Below are 17,130 nucleotides of genomic sequence, written 5' to 3'. Positions count from 1 at the left end.
ACTTGGATCCTTCCGGATAAAGGCAAGAGGTACAGGTATAATTACTAATGAACAATTTAGGACACTACCTAACAAGCTGGGAAACCCACCTTAGAATCAGTACAGTCATGGTGTGGTAATCAGTGAAGTGTTTATGATGTGACATCTGAGAGACAAAAAAATCAGCTGCTTTTGGGCACTCCTTGCCACTGGGGACAAGGAGACATCTTGGCTTTGTGACAGTCATTGTGCTTAGCTGTACTGACCTGCAGGCAGTGGCACGTTGAAGTGAGTGTCCTCCTGAAATGGAGACTGTACTCACTGGCCAATGAAGGCACAAGCAAAGCTCATGTCACTCCTAACCCTCAGCAGGGTCTGCTGGGACCCTGCACAGCACCTCAGCAAGGCTCTGTGGCGTTTTATTGCATCTCTATGAGGTGCTTTCTCCTACAAGAGTCTGTCCGTTTGTGTTAGTACTTAACACTCTCACTATTGCTTATTTTAGTATCAGAACATCTGGCAAAGAACATTTTTTAAAAATTCTACAGACTCTTGGCTTGCTGACTTAGAAACTATTTTTAAACTGCAACATTCAGAATCACCTAGTGTCATTTAATGAAAAAGATATGCTTTTAGTGTCCAGCAGAAAGGCTGGGTGCCCAGCCTGCCTTGGGTTTTACAGTTTGTCTATTTTATTAACCACCCTTATAAAAACAATCTAGTGCTAAACAATATGAAATTAATCACAAGGTCTAATGCCTTAAGAAACTTACCATACTGGGAACTGTTTTGCAGATAGTCTGTTGGGGTTTTTTTAAAGCAGACAGATGATAGATTATGAATTTGAATACAGAGAGGATTTTATGAAACATGTTTTCTGAATCAACACAGAGCATAAGCGTGTACAGACCAAGAGACTCAGGATTGTTTTGGAACCATATTCAGTAGAGAAGCAATTGGATTCTGCTGTAACTCTGGGACAACTGTTTGCACTGACATCTCTTCTGCACATTTCCTAGTATTGCCAGTGAGTTCTGCTGTTTAATGTACGCAATTGGAAGTGTCAGTTTAGTTTCAACAGGGACTGTAGAGCTCTAGATACTTTAGAGTATCCTGGTGCAGGAAACTGTCCTTGGACACCAGCTGACCAGTGATCTCACATGCTGCTTTCTGTACCCCTCAAGTTGTAACAAGCATCATGCAAGGCTGCATTACTTTCCTTGTAACTTAAAATTTGCCTAAGAATTATAGGTTACCCATTCAGAAGCCACACATAAAGAGCAATTATGAAATAAAACACAGTTCTTGGAAATGTGCAGACCACAAGCATTTCTAATGCCAGAGGGGAACAGAATTTGAGTATCAAAGTACTTCTTCCTATTTTGCATATTGAAAATTCTGTGAAACCTGAATCAGCTCAGGCACACACACTGCCCAACACAAATGGGCAGCACTTTCATTACCTGACATCTGCTTTTGGAAAACTCTTGACTCGGGTAGGAGTTGCACATACCCCTAGGTCTCTTTGTTAAAAAAGTATAGTTAATTTTCCTCTTTCATGGAGTCCAGGTCTTTTCCCTCGAAAAAAACTATTCTGTAGGGTAATGTACACATAGAAACATATAGGGATGATTTTTGTGTACTAAGTCTCTTAGTGGTTTTCATAGCAGTGTTAAAGGCTCACAAAATAGGCTTTATGCTCCACTGCAAAAGATTAATTCTAGGAGGCCCCAAAATACTGAAGTAGTCTGGAATAACAGTAATGAGATAATTTATTCATGTGCAGAATCTGAATGGCAAATGGATTCAAACTGAAAGAGAGTTAGTTTAGTTTAGATATTAGGAAGAAATTAGTTCCTGTGGGGGTGATAAAGCCCTGGCACAGGTTGCCCAGAGAAGCTGTGGCTGCCCCATCCCTGGGACTGTTCAAGGTCAGGCCGGACAGATCTTTGTGCAGCCTGGTCTAGTGGAAGGTGTCCCTGCCCATGGCAGGGTGTTGGAAGACCTTTAAGGTTCCTTCTTACCCAAACCATTCTATGATTCTATGAATTTACTTTTCTAGTTACTTTTGATTGCACAGTTGAAACATGCTTGGATCCTCTGCCACCCTGATGTCCAAGAGAAAAACACAGAGTAAATCAAAGGACTTCAAAATTCACTTTGTGAGAGGACCAGGGGGAAACTCCTCTCTCCAGCTTTGAAAATGCTATGTGCCTCTTCTGGTTGCTGGAACAGCCATTTTGACAGCTAGATAAGCATGTAAAGATGTGAACAGTTGTTGAGCTGCTCAGATTAGCAATGTCTGAATTAGCGTTCTTCCACCTAAGGAATCAGAGCTTTGAAAAAGTGGTAATGAGTCCTTTGACTTCTTCAGCCAAAGCTCTTTTTAGTCCTGGAGAAATACAAGTGCTAGTAACATTCCAAGTAAAAGATAAAGAAGCCTGCCTCCAGGCAAAAATCCTCTATGTTAGGCTGTTTCCTCTCCTACACACAAGACAACAGAATATGGTTATTTGTATATAAGGAACAGCTATTCAGTATGAGACATATTTGGAATGGAGGAATAAATATGTGTTTATAATCTGATCCTTACAAATTCAAAACAGAGCAGCCTAAGACTTAAAAGAGGTGAGGGAAGCATCCTGCAGAGATTATGCAGCTTGCTAGGAGAGTGACAGTGAGATTTTCATTATAGTTATGTTGAAAAAAACTGGAAAAACTCTGTTGATTGACCTAACCTTGATGCTATGTGTGCAAACCAAACTGTATTTTTAAAATATTCTTTAAAAAATGATCCCTATGTGTATATAGAAAAAAAAATCACATAAATTATATTCTTCTGTGTTTATGCAGTGCATTTCATGCAGAAATAGTAGTACTTTATATAATACAGAGCACTTGCCGATTTTCCTGCAGTTCCAGTAAAACTAAGGTAAAGTACATAGGTTTGCTTTGTACTCAGAGATCCAATTAATGTTTGTCTGCTGACCCATTTGCACCAGAAAGGCCAGTGCAAAAAAGCAGATAGCTGGGAACATGGGTTTCCTCATTCTGCCACTGTGGTTCACATCCCCAGAAAGACCTTCAGTGCAGGAAAGGTTCCATGACCATATTTCGGCCACTTGGGTATGAGGTACTGTGCTGGGGCTGCTTGGTGAGAGGGGCCAAATGCAGAGGTGCTAAAGAAAACAGAGTGAGGGCAGGCAGCAAGGGACATTGTGGAACACAAGTTTCATGGTGACCTGGGATAAAATATGCTCCGTTTTTTCCAGAAATTTTCCTATCTACCAAACTTTCCTCAGTATGTGTAAAAGCCTCTGGCATCCCTTTGCCTTGGAAAGGCAGGAAACCTGTCAGCACCTTTAACTCAGTTCTATGTACTCTAGACTTGCTCCTAGTGCAGCTTCAGGGCTGGGTATCTAAACTGAGCCCAGAGAGAAGCAGCACATGGAGGAATAAACTGCTATTGCAAATTGACTGTTTCAAGGTCAAAACCACCAACTGCTGAAAGGAGACTTTCTTACAGTGGTAAAAAAATTTTTACCACTGTCACATCAAGTAGGGTAAAACACAAATATTCTAGAGCTATTTCATCACCAGAACTAAGTCCTGATTGACCATTTCATGAAAATACAGAAACCTCAGACAGAGAAAACCTGTTAACTGTTTCAGTGCAGGGTTAGCTTCTAGGGGTCAGCTAGGATTATTTTAAACAATCTTTGTGGCTGGAGGTCCTTGGGGAATTGTAGCACAGCATATGAGACCAAATGGATTTCTTTCCTACTAAAAATTCTTTTGCCTAATTTCTTCCCTCTGCTTTTGTTTCCACTCTACACGAATGTGTCACCTCAAGGGCTGATCTGAAGTCCATTGAACTAAATAAATTTGGAATCTGGCCCAAACACCTACTCTGTGTGGCACAGCAAAAAGGCAGTTTCCCCTTTCATCTTCTCTCTCATATTTCCACCATATTCCTTAGGATTTCTAGAGAGAAGGACCATATCATTGTCAGTAACTGCATCTGTTCTCAGAGAAGACTGAGTCCAAAAATGATCAAAGTTAATAGAAATCTGTTGATTGACTACAGTAGAAAGTGGATCAAGCCTCAGTCCATGTGCATTTAGCCTTTTCTCTCAGTCATGCATCACAATCCAAATTATTATAAATCTGTTCTGTAAATTTGTAATATTACAAATTAAAATGATGTGTTCAGGTTCCTTTAAAAAACAACCAAAGCTGTGCAATGATGTTGTCTTTCAAGTAGTGGCAGAGGCTGACAATAAATGTGGATGGAAAAGTTGTTCACTATCCAAAAACTGCAAAGACCAGCTCTAAATAAAATCCATATGTGCTCTTGGAGGTGCAGGTGTCAACGATATTAAGCCACAAAATGCTTTACGTTAAAATAACTTCAAGGACCAGGTTAAGCTCTAAAAACTCCAGGGTAATTTGGAGGTAATCACCAGAGCTAGTCTTTACAATGGTCAGACTGTAGAAAGTGTATGAAATTCATTGCTTGAAGGAACTAGTAGCACCTTATCTAGACACTATGAACTTCCATCCAGATTCAAGGCAAAGATGTAGTTTCAGTTTAAACATTCAAAAGGCTCTTGCTCGTGTTTTAGCTTTCTAGGGCTAAAGTCAAGCTCTTCACATCATTTTAATATATTTTCTGCAGATTAATTTCCTGTGTTTTCTTTTATAGTTGCATAAAAAATTGCCTATCAATTGCCCAGAAACTCTGAAGGGCTCATAAAACACTTTCTAGGTTGCCCTGGTTTAATTCCTGCTCTCAAGCTAAAATATTATATGAATCCACCAGTCTCTCTACCACTGAAGAAACAAATTAAATGAAGCTTTGGTGCATTCTGAATCCTCTCTGAAGTCTCTTTGAAGGTCTTGGAAGTTATCTTGGAAAAATTCTGAGCAGCTTATCCTATCCTATCATGTCAGTCCAAAGAATTGAAGTTCTGTCATCCATGTGGGAAGATACGTATTTTTTCACATACATTTTGGATGCTGATATACAGATAGATTTTTAAATATTTTTATGGTCTAAAAAGCAGAATGGAAACCAGCAACAATCTCAATCTGGCTGTGATAGCAAACGTTCCTTGTGAAGGTAGTGACAGGCAAACCACAAACTAAATAAAATTATCTAAGCACATATCAATAAGAAAAAGACATCTCCCTGGAATGCCTATACCATTGTATTTTTAAACAAATTTACTTCCAAATAAAAGTTAATTTTAACTATCTGACAACTACCCCTTGTTAGGACTCTCACTTGCTGATAAAAGAAGGTTTGGTGGTAGCAAGAAGAGTTGCATAGAGAATGGAAGAGCTGGGTACAGTATCCCTTCCTCCATCCCAAAAATGTTCATGAATGGAAGGGTAAGAAGACTAGAAGTGAAAGCCTGGGATCTCTGGTGTGCGACGTGGGTAGAACCCAAAGCTTCCTCACCAAGTGGTTCAATGTATGTGCATTCTGCAATGGAAAAATCACTCCACCAAAGCATTCCAACAGACAGGGTTGAAGATTTTGGTTGTAATTCAGTGCAAGATGTGCCGCACTACACACGTGTTCTGTATTTACTTACAAAATGTCTGTCAGGTCAACAGGTGCTGTACATGCCCTGCACCTTGCAATGCTGAGTCTTTGTCTACGCTGCAGAATGCAGGCTGTCACCTGGACTAGCTCAGTCACTGGCTGAAGGTAGCACTGGCAGGCACATTTTTCCTGCTTCTTCAGCGAGTTTTGCAGTGAGTTCTGCACTGTCCCAGGATCTAAAATGGCTAGTTCAAAGATCCAGGTATTACTGGGCCATGCTTCTGTCTACCATGCAGACAGAGCGTCATTTTTAGGAGATGTTCTCAGCCCACTGTTGTAAGATACCTCATCTGGTACATCTTTAGACCTGCTGTGTATATAGGTGACACCAGGCATTTCTGTATCTAAAGAGGAACAAAAGTACATCAGAAAAGTGGTTTGAATTTGATAAAGAAAAATCATAGTACCAAAGGAGCTTAAACTTAAACATGTTACCAATACTGATTGTTCTTGGAAGGCACTGTGTTTAGTCAGGACAGCAAGCCTAGAAAACACTGGAGCCAGATGGGCTGATTCATACATCAGCATGCAGCCTTATCTGCTGAGGAATCAAACCAGCAAGTGGAATGTGGAAACCCTTTCTGAATCCTGCAATTGTGAATTTTTGCTTCTGATTTAAGCTTTTCTTAGGTTTACATATTTGATCTTTAACTAGACTCTAAATACTCTAAATACTTTGATTTATAATTGTTGAATGTAGAAATTATGCAATCTACAATAAATGTTCCAGCTTTGTCCATAGAAGTGCCATAAAAGAGAGCCACAGCTAAATGCTCAAAGAACTTGTACATGAAGTTTATTTTCATGACAGGAGGCAGAAGCTCTGAAGTCCACTTTAGGTCATGAGCTGATCCAGATCTCAGAATGATGGTGAATTCTCTCCCTGACTAAAAGTTCTCTCTCCTCTGATGATGTCTGGAGCATCCTGAGGTGGAAGGAAGGAGATCAAGCTCAGAAGCATGTGATGTCCTTTGAGTCTCACTATTGTGTAAAAAGAGTCTCAATTCCTGTAACCGTAGGTTTTTGGTTACATATGTGGGATGATAAGAAGAATACAGTTCAGATGTTAAAATACTGTTCAGAGCTGTAAAAGGAAGGAATATCTAGATCTGTATAGGAAACAAGGTGTGGATTTTGCTAGAAAGAATACATTTTAAAAAAGAAAGATTAGCAGGGAATCTGAGGTAGAAGCTGGTGAGCCACTGATGGAAGTAGAAGATGCTTCATAATGTATGTCTGAAAACTACTTAAGACTCATGATGTCTGGTGCCAGGGAGACAGGATACAAACACTGCATCTCTTTGTGTCAGTGAGTCCAGTGTCACTATGGATGCAGAAGACATTATTAATTCCAGGGGGAGAGCAGTGCCAACTTTTCTCAAAGGAATCCTTTCAATAGCTCCTTCACTTAGGTAGCTAAGAAGTTCAATGTCCAATGAAAGATGCTGCCTCCTGGCATTATCTCTGCTTCATTAAATAAGGAGACAGTGATTTGTGCAGTTACACTCTACAAGGCCTACAGAGAGGCAAGAGAAGAGCCCCAGGTCACTCTGACTAGCATTACTCATTTCTGTACTGCAGCTTGAGAAATGGAGGGGAAACATATGTGACAGAATATAATGAGCATTTATGAGAGAAATTCACATGGATGGCCAATGGCCAGAGTTCTCACACATTTCATTAAAAAATAACTAGGAATGAATTTCCTGTATATCATGGGATGTTGCACAAAAGACATTGTATGCCAGACACATAGGAATGGAAAGCTGGCACAAGATCTGCAAGAATGCTTGAGATACTTATTCAGATCAGGCATGAATAAATACCACTGAAGATAGAGCACCAAATATTATACACATAATCACTGCAGAAAGCAGAATGTGTATAACCCCTGAAATCACAGGAGACTCCTGGTTCTCTTTTACCTAACATTGTTCCAGATTAAATCAGGGGAAAAACAGACCTTAGTGGGACTCACATTTTTAATGAGATAGTGCACAGCTAGCAATGTAATGGCCCATCATTTGTAGCAGATTGATTAAAAATAGATTTTATGAACAGCTAAGAGAAGATAATAGATCACAATTCAAGAAAGGCTCATTCTGATAATTTTCCATATTTATCATTTTACACAAGGAGTACAAAATTCCAGCTGAAGACTATGAATAGGAAGAACTTAACTTGATAAAATGGATATGAGAGTTTACATGAGGCCTTACTCTTCCTTACTAGATCATTGTAGAATGTTTTTAAATCTTCATTAGGTATCATGACATTTACAAGCTCATGAAGATAAAAAAGCCAAAACAGTTCATTGCCAAGGAGCACTTGAAGCAAAACCAATCAATCTAGAAGCATTTATGTTTCTATAGTAAATATGATACAGAGATACTCAAAAATAATAGAAAAAGTTCCTGATTGCAAATGCCAATTATTGAGTAGGACTTCTGTGATTTAACTTACACTGTCAAAAAGTAAGCATCCAATTTTCCTGTGTTCCCTCAATATTCAGTGGAGAGTGACAGGCATCTCCAGGGAAAAAAGTCTTCTAATTCTGGGTGACAGGATGAATCACCCTCATGTTTCCAACAGCTGTAAAGGGTATCTAGATTATTGTCTTCCCAACTGAAGCTTAGATTAGCTGGAAAAACAGACCAGATTTTGGGCACACCAGCACACCAGTCCTTCTTTTGATCTGGAAACAAAAGAGGGATTTGTGCTCCCAGCACCTTACTATTTTACTAAGTTCTAGTTTGCCAAAGAAAGCATTTTGCCGTAGAAATCTTCTTTCTTACATAGTAGACCATTATAGAGAAAACTCCAATGGATGTTTTAAGAAAATTCCACTGGGTGTTCCACTCCAAAGAGTTGTATTTAAAGTTGAATGGGCTCAATCTCATCCTAAGACACAAAAGCAGCATCACAGCATCAGATGAGTTATAAGCTCGAAATGCTTCTTCCTTGTGGCTGGTTAAAAGAAGGATTCTAGATACCTAGATCAGATATTGATACACATATCTGATAGAGAGAGTATACAATTATCAGGGCAGAGGAATCCAACTCAGAACTGGTGTATGGGATACCTTTTATTATCCACTAAGTGCAGTGAACACATCAATCCCACCTGAACAACAACCTTCTTGTGCACTCGGGTCCCCCTGCCATTGTGCACTTACTGCCTCCTGCTGCTGACAGGTGGTGCTCAGGGAATAGCTGCTTTCCTCAGACAATTAAACTCTCTGGAGAAAGCCAAATAAAACCCCTTTCTATGATGCTACATGAATACTCTTTTATAAATGGAAAGGTGGGTGCCACTAAGGCAGGCATTTAGGGTAAAGCCCCAGTCAATCTCCCAGCCATTAGGCCATGTCGGGAATGCTGGAACAGGCTCGTGAAAGATCCTGCTTAGTCTCTTTCATACAGTGGCTCTTAATAATGAGCATATAATAAATGTACAGTCTGGAGAATTTACTATACAGTATCCAATTGGATTTATATAGTCATAAACTTCTACAGCACTGCTTCTATGATTTACAACAGTCTCTACTAATTATGAAGCTATGCCTGGACCCGAGATGTAAAAGGTAAACGTTACCAGACTGGTTGTACAGTGACACAAATGCACACTTGCCAAAGCAATTTTGACTTGCTTGTTAACAGACAGCCATTGCAAATAACCATATATTTTGGTCTGCTCTCATGAAAAGCACCAAAACCAGAAACCTAGGAATTGTGGGATTGTGTTTTATTGTGATAGAGTTTAGAGATAAGGAGTCTGGAATGGACAGTCAATGAAAGGACTGCTGATTTCTGCCTGGATTGTAAGGGATTGGACTTGGTAGCTTCCCTGATCCCTTCACAAATCTATACTTCTGATTTCCTAAACAGAAAACACCACGGGAAATACTGTAACTTACTGTAGGACAAGCCTCTCATGACCTGAATGGATACAAGAGGATGTTTACTTCACAGAAGTTTTCCAACACAAATATTTAATTTTGTTGTTACTCAGCATATTAAATAACTATTTCAGAAAGGACTGTTTTTCACTAATAGGAATTACCTGGGCATCGTGGGCAGCACAGCTGTGGTACATGCACAGGGGAAGCACAGTGTAGACTTGGGCATCTTATTCTGCTGCACAAAACATTTCCATTCTGCAGATGGAACATAATACATAGTATTTCAATGAAATGCACTGTCTTACAAATTTCTGTGTTCTCTATTCTACATCCAAACATTTTTTTTTTTAAAAAAGCCTTTTTACTACATTCTGGTTTCACTCACACTGAGATGTGCTTAGATACTTCCACTGCCTTTGAATTTATGCTGAAGGTCAGAAACCTTAAAAACCTTAAAATCAGAGGAAGTGTCTAAAAATGGATAGCAACCATCTCTATTTCTCTTTTTCTATCCATTTGTCTTTTTCTTTTGAGCAGATTATTCTTAGGAATTGCATTTCCAAAACTAAGACATGGATAAATGGTAGATCTCTGAGATATCCCCTACTGAGGGTTAGTTCAAGACCACAAGAGACAATAGCATCTGTAATTGTTCCTGAAAACTGTGGAGAGTCTTTTGTTTTCCTTTTATTGCTTTCCCAGTAGACAAAAAAACCCAGATGGTAAGTAGCCATTTTTCTAAGAAACATGAGTTAAGTCTTGGGAATACTGTTCATTATTCATGTCATTAACATAATATTCTATTTGACCACATCTAAGCTTGATTTATAATTAAAACACAGGGAATTTTCATTCTCCAGTGTCTGTAACCAGAAAAGACTATCCAATTCAAATTCCCATTTCCCATCTATAATTCATCCTCTTAATTCACCTCTGAGTTGCTCATATTTATAACAAGAAAGATCTTTCAGCATGAACACTGATACTAAGTTATGACTGTACTTTTAGGTGGTGTCAGGACATTTTCATATGCCTTCTGAAGCACTGAAATGTTTTCAGTGGATGTGCAGACTTCCCTAGACAGCAGATGTATAGGCTTTTCTATTCATCCCTTTCAAAATAATTCATTGACAAATATCTGCAGACCACAGGCTGGAATCCTACTGTTAGCTCATTGCTAGCCACAAACTACAGTTGTGCATCTGCTTTGGAAAGAGACACCAAACATGATTATCACCATCTGTTTCCAATAAGAACTGAAATGAAATATACTGATTTTGTAGAAGAGGAGCAAATTGTAGACTGTAGGATCTTCACAGAACAGGGACTATCCCTGGTCTGCACAGCTGCTTGCCCAGCAGAGGTGGGAGCCTGTGAAGCCCTGCTGTAGAAGAGAGGCTGGCACTGCCTGCTGACCTGTCTCCATGCTGCTGACTTGTCCTGTTCTGTGACCTCACTCTTTTTCATTTTAAGTCCTGTGGAATCTCCTGAGGTGAATGTTTACTTGCTGTGCATGGTCAGCAGTGATAAAATTCTGCAGGCCAACTTTGCTGCTCTATGCTGCCAGCCAGACTCCACTGTCTGCCTCAGGACAGAGCTATTTTACCTGATCTTGTGCTTAGTGAGACTGATCTCACACCTGCATTCACAGTGATAGCTGGGAGAACAGCCCCAGGACCAGAGCAGGACTCAAGTGCTGGTCAGTCTCTCTGAGCCAGGGCCAAGGTCACATTTCTGCATCAGGTACCAGAGAGTGTTGATCATCTCTCTCCCAAAGCTGGGCTAGCAGTGCTGAGGGTGCAGAGCAGTCATTTAGCCTGAGGTCTGCAGATATGACTGCAAACACAAGCAAAAGCTGCTTTAAAAAGCTGTATTTTAGGGAGTAAAATAATGATCTGACAAATTGTGAGTGCTCTATTTTACTTGACAGTAACAGTCAACAGGCTCCACTATGAACTGGGGGGGAGGAGGTGTTGTAAAAGGAAAGGGGAACAGGGTGAGAACACTGAATTATGTTTAGTTTTATTCTGGCTTAAGTATGTAAATTAAACTTGTAAAAATACAATACCATACACACACAAAAACAGGAAAGCTTTTTTTTTTTTTTTAGTGCCAGGCTGTATAACTTGGTCTCTGTTTAGTTAATTTGCCTTGCCTTTTTCTTAAACATCAGAAGCGTGTGTGCTGGGGGGATGGACAGACAGACTGTTTAAAGACAGAGCAGAGATCTCTGTCTGCTGCCTGGCTGATGTGACTTGTTTTGTGCAGACATCACGTGGATCACAATGTCTGTGGCCAGCAAACTCATTTTGATACACTGGACATAAAGATCCCTGGGGATTTTTTTGCTTTCCTCTGCAGTGTAAGGGAATCAGTTGCTGCATCAGACTCTCTACAGATCCTGCTAGGGAATCATACAGGGTTTATGCTTAGATCTCTCTGACTTGCTGTCTGTGGCACACTTGTCATATGTCAGGTTTATGGTCTGTGCTTGTGCTATGTCATGATATGTTTTCTAATGACTTTATTTTGCTAAAATTATAAATTATTGAGGGTTTCCTGAAGGAAAGTTCATGAAACTGATGAAGCTTCAGAAGCTTTTATGGTAGATCAGTGCTCTGAGGGCATGATTTTGGCCAGGACAAAACTCAAACGAGTGGTTGGATGCTACAGTTGTTTTTTGCAATCATCTTCCTTTTAGACAACAAGAGTCACATCTGAGAGATCCCTCAGCATCCTCACTACTGAAATTATCCGAGGTTACATTTTGCACCCTCATGGTACTCCAAAGGTAAAACATAGCAAACAAGGAAGTAAAGTCCAATCCACTTCTGAGCTGCATGTACTGGAAGGTACCATAAGCAGTTTCCTTCTTTACTAAACCTGCTGCCCTGAACTATGACTTTGTCTTCCACACCCAAGTTAAAAAATAAAACAGACTCTGTTTTTTGGAAGCTCATAGTGTGTGGGTGTGTCTGGGTCCCAGCAATGTTGTTGTCCAGAGGAGCTGACCAGGCACTTTCCCATCCCTCCAAACTGTCCAACATCTCTTTAAAAATCATCGAGGCATTTATTTGTATCCAGATCTCTAGGATTTCCTGCTAATTTTTTCCCCACCCAAGACACATTCTTCCAGTGATTTAATGAGTGTTTTACTCCACACAAACTCTTGAGGGAGTTTTCAACTTGGCATATACATTAGCAAAAGTTGAGTGGAAACTCCTTTTTGCTCTAAACAAAGACTTTTCCTTTTCTTTCTACTACATTATTTTTTCTCTCACAGCTGCATTCTGCAGCTAAACTTGTGAGACTACTGTTTGTGCATCTCTGTACTGAATTGTAGTAGCAGATTCCCTCAGAGCAAATGCTGCACAGGGGCCCAATATTTTACAGTTGCAGGGAGGGAAAATAGCAAGGAATACTTTATTCTTCATTAAATATAGCAGACAGAACTCAGCATCTGGAGTGTCTCATGTGTTAGTGATTAAGATCCCTTACTGTTTATTTTAAAGTACTCTAACGGACATAAACTGCCCTCATTTCTGTGCCTCCTCCCAGCTGTATATGACATACTATGGGGATCTCTGACTGCTGTGTTTTTGCATCAGCCATCAACTGATGGGAGCCCTTTCATGTTCTATCCAATTCTCTCTGCTCCCCACAACCTTTTCTCATGTTTCATCATCTCATTCTTCTTTGACTGACTTTTACTAACAGTGATGTCTAAGCCTGTTCCTTCAGCACTTTAGGGCAGCAGATGCTTTGACTGGAAGATGTTGGCAGTGTACATAGATCAAAGTACCAAATTCAGGTTCAGCATAATCATCCATATTGGTGGAACTGCAAGGATTATATTTAGGTAGTGGGGCCTGATCAGCTGAGATGTAATGCCCAGTATCCACAAAACTTCTGGCTAATTAAGGAGTTGTTTTGTCTATGCTCTGCCAGTATTTTTTGCCAGTATTGGCCTTCTCTGTTAATATTTTCCTTTCACTAGGATCACCTGCCTCTATTTCCTGAAGCCTAACCAGGACCCACTAGTGAAAACAGGTTTGGGCTTTGTCAAACTGTAGCTACATGAGAAAGGATTCTAGTCAATGAAGCAAGCAGGAGTTGTAGGATCAATAACTCAGCAGTCCTACCTCTGAGCAAAGACAATTAACGCAGTAAACAAGGCCATACGGTTCTAGATAAGGATGCCATCTTTCTCCTACATGGTATTTCTTATCTTGAAACACACAGTATGTATCTGAATCTGTAAAACAGTAAAGAATTGGAAGAGCTATGAATGAAAATTTCCATTTCATGTTTGTGAAGTATATTTAGATGTGCAGTTTTCTGTAAACTACTTTTTCTTTTCCTGGAGAATTACACAACAGAAAACCCCTTAGTTAGACATGCTGTTTTTTCTTAACTTCCAAACCAAAATAAATGACATGGCCTCAAATTTTTCCAAAACTGCAACTCCTGAGATGATGATTAAATGGCTTTCATAAAGGTGAGTTTATCCTTTCACCTGTTTAGGTAAGAAAATTTAATGCCTGATCACTAAAACAGGCTTATAGGAAACAAAACCTCTTCACTGCAAAACCAAAGCAATTGGTCTAACTCAGGAAAATCCCAGGTTGTACCACAGAGAAATGTTGAAATAATTTATGCATCAGCTTTCAAAATATTTTAAGATCTTTTGTTCACTAAGCACTTCTGATCTTGCAGTTACAGACTTGCAGAAATCCACAGACAGGTCAGACTGTTGTCCTGTCCCTTCCTGTCACACTATGGTTTCACATTGAAACCTCAAATCTCTACAGTAAAAGGGTGTTTCTCATGTGTTTCCATGTGGGAATTCTTTTGTGTTATCCAAGTTCAGTTTAATTCATTACCCACAGTATAGATGATATATCTATACTGTGGGTACAGAATATCTTCAAAAAAAATACCCATCTTCCATGTGCTAGTCCAAGCCAGGGACAGTCTTCACATTCACTGGGCTAGAAGAAGTTAGCCAGAGCTAGGGACTGTTAGCAGAAGCTGTGATCTGCTTTCCCTTCACACAGGAGCATGACAAATGGAACACAGGATGTGACAAAGCAGACAGCTGGAGTTTGGCAATTTCTCACTGTTCTTTCTTTGAACAACGTTGCTGCACATGGTTTTTCTGTGAGTGAGTTCAATGGGGCAGAGGGTCTTTCTGAAACTCACTCTCTTTTGTTTCCCCCCATCTTCCTTGGAAGCAGAACCTGCTGATACTGGGGCTAAAAGTTTTTAAGGACAAATAATGTCTTTTGTAAGAAGGAGGCCAAAACCCCACCTGTGCAGGTAGGGAGAGCATGCCAGAGACCTACTAACAAGGCTGAAGCAGTCAATAACTCCTAGACTTATTTGGGTAGCTATTCCTCCTTGCCATGATTTCTGAAATATGTTAACATCTCCCACAGATGACAGGCTTTGCAGAAATGCTCCCTTTATTTTGTTTGTATTCTTTTCAATTCTTCTCATCAAGTTTTTGACAGTTTTTAAAGAGAGTGACTCTTAATTTTCTCAAAGGATGTTGAGAATCTAATCCAGTTCATATGAGGTTGTTTTTACAACACAACAGAACACTCTTGGACAAGTTTTACACTAGCTGAAAACTTCAGCACAATAGTCTTACACATGGGACAAATCCAGATAATCTGTCACATGTTTACAGAGGTTACTAAATAGAATTAAGCACACTCTTGACACAGGATATTTGAAATAAAACAGATTCTCCAACTGATGAGTTATGTTCTTTATGATGCACTATAACCTCTACAGCTTTAGGAAAATGTACCCCAAGTGTGGCTGTGGCCTGATTCTACTAAATACAGGAGTAGAAGGAGGAAGAATGTTAGAAGGTTTAGGACATTGTTTTCTAAACCACATCTGAAAATAGAAGGAAAATGTCCAATTTAGGTGAATATGACAGCTTTGTTTGAAGTCTACTTACGTTTTACTTGTTCTAGTTTACCTCCATCTATGAAAAGGAGGCAGAGCACACCAAAAAAGATAAAATGAAAATCCTCCAATATCCACTTTCTTTCCATCTTTATCATCAACAGAAAAAGAAAGAACCTCCAAGAAGAGAATGTTGAGCTGTAGGGAAAAAAAATTAATTAAAGTAAAATCTTGTAAGATACTCAATTATTTCATCCAGCACACAGAATTCCTAAACTGCCAGAACAAAAAAATAAATCTGTATCATGCATCTTCCTTTCACGGAGACAGCTTTGTCTTCAGATCATTTAATTTTTGGAAAAGGGGCCACATTCCTATTCATGAAAGCTGAAAACTGGATATTCCTTCTAAAAATGTCCTTATTTTATTTCAAAGCGATCTGGCAAATAGGCAATCTAAATTTTTGAAAGTTCTCTTTCCCAAGAAACTAGTTTGGGCTATGTTCTTGTAGAGCATCACTTTAGAGGGATCTTTGGTATCAATTGCAACATGTTTGCTTCGTCCTAAAGTAACCTTGGTGTCCCTGGAGTACAGGTCCTGCACTGTGGAAGTTCCTGTTCAGGGTGAGCCTCTGGCCCTGCTGCAGCCAGTGGGAGTTTTCCTTACCACATCTAATAGGCTTCCAGCACTATTCAGCTTTCCCCTTCGCCCCTCTCCCCACCACTATTGTTCTGGTACTGTGTATAATTAATTTTTCTAGAGTTAACCCTTCTGCTGCCTTGATAGCTGAGAGCAGAGTGGGGGGAATGGCCTGGCATCTTCATTCCTGTAGATCTTTAATGTCAAAATCCTGCATGTTGGGCAAAGCTTAATTTATTCTTCTCTGTGTGATGCAGAGCTGGTATTGTACTTGCTGCATGTGCGATTCTGTTTATCTTTTTCTGAGGTTTAACAAGTGAATTATTTTACAGAAATAATTAACTAACTAACTCAAGTAGATTTTTTTTAATACAGCCACCTTAAGATTCTACTATTTTGCTGCTCCAATGCTTATAAGCATTCATTACAAAAGTGTTATCTTCCCAGAGTGCACTTGTTCATAACTTAAAATGTTGGAAAGATTTGGGTGTGATTTTAAAAGCCTTGATATGGATTCACTATTAGTTTTACAGAATCTTAAAAACCCCAAAAAGACTCACTATTGGAAAAACGAGCAGTCTGTTTTGTAAAGTAATTTGGCCTCTTCAGATTTCATGTAAATAACAGAGCTGTATATTAATATGCTCAAACTTACAGATAATCAAGGCAAAAATAATAATTTCTCTAGGCATAAGTAAGGTGGTGGATAACTTAAAGAAACTAAACAGTAAGTTAAGAAGCCGTTGAAATGAAGATCTTCCTGTTAAGACTGCTGAGACCTAGGATAGTGTAACAAAGGGTGTGTGATCTGATTTTATCAGCGGCTTCATTACCTTCACTATTCAAAAATTCTCTGTATTCCCAAACCACAACCACAATGGACATCTTCCTTAACTAACTAAACCTGTGCCACTACTCTGTACTCAGTAAACTCAATCAAAACAATGCAAATTGCCTCTGAAAATGTTTAGAGAAACCCCTTCTTTAAAGCACAGTCCCTATTCAGTAACAAAACATAACTTTCCATTTATTTTGCAAGTTGAGAATAATGTTTCAATTTCAGAAGAAGAGTTTAAGTAA

At 39.4% G+C, this 17,130-nt stretch overlaps 1 protein-coding gene across 1 annotated transcript in view; it reads right to left on the bottom strand.

The window, feature by feature from the left end:
• Positions 1 to 15,560, bottom strand: part of CHRDL1 (chordin like 1) — a gene marked incomplete at both ends in the record, with an annotated part of 32,600 nt that extends 17,040 nt beyond the window's left edge. Inside the window, 3 exons of the mRNA XM_084213145.1 lie at positions 9,654 to 9,747; positions 13,635 to 13,747; positions 15,464 to 15,560. Of these exons, the coding sequence (XP_084069271.1) occupies positions 9,654 to 9,747; positions 13,635 to 13,747; positions 15,464 to 15,560 (304 nt within the window). The remainder of the gene's footprint in view (positions 1 to 9,653; positions 9,748 to 13,634; positions 13,748 to 15,463) is intronic.
• Between the last annotated feature and the right edge of the window lie 1,570 nt (positions 15,561 to 17,130).

This window comes from Fringilla coelebs (assembly GCF_963513975.1).
Source record: "Fringilla coelebs genome assembly, chromosome: 11".
NCBI classification, from domain to species: Eukaryota; Metazoa; Chordata; class Aves; order Passeriformes; family Fringillidae; genus Fringilla; species Fringilla coelebs.
The sequence above is the reverse complement of the archived record's forward strand: the minus strand, read 5'-3'. Positions and strand labels throughout refer to the sequence as shown.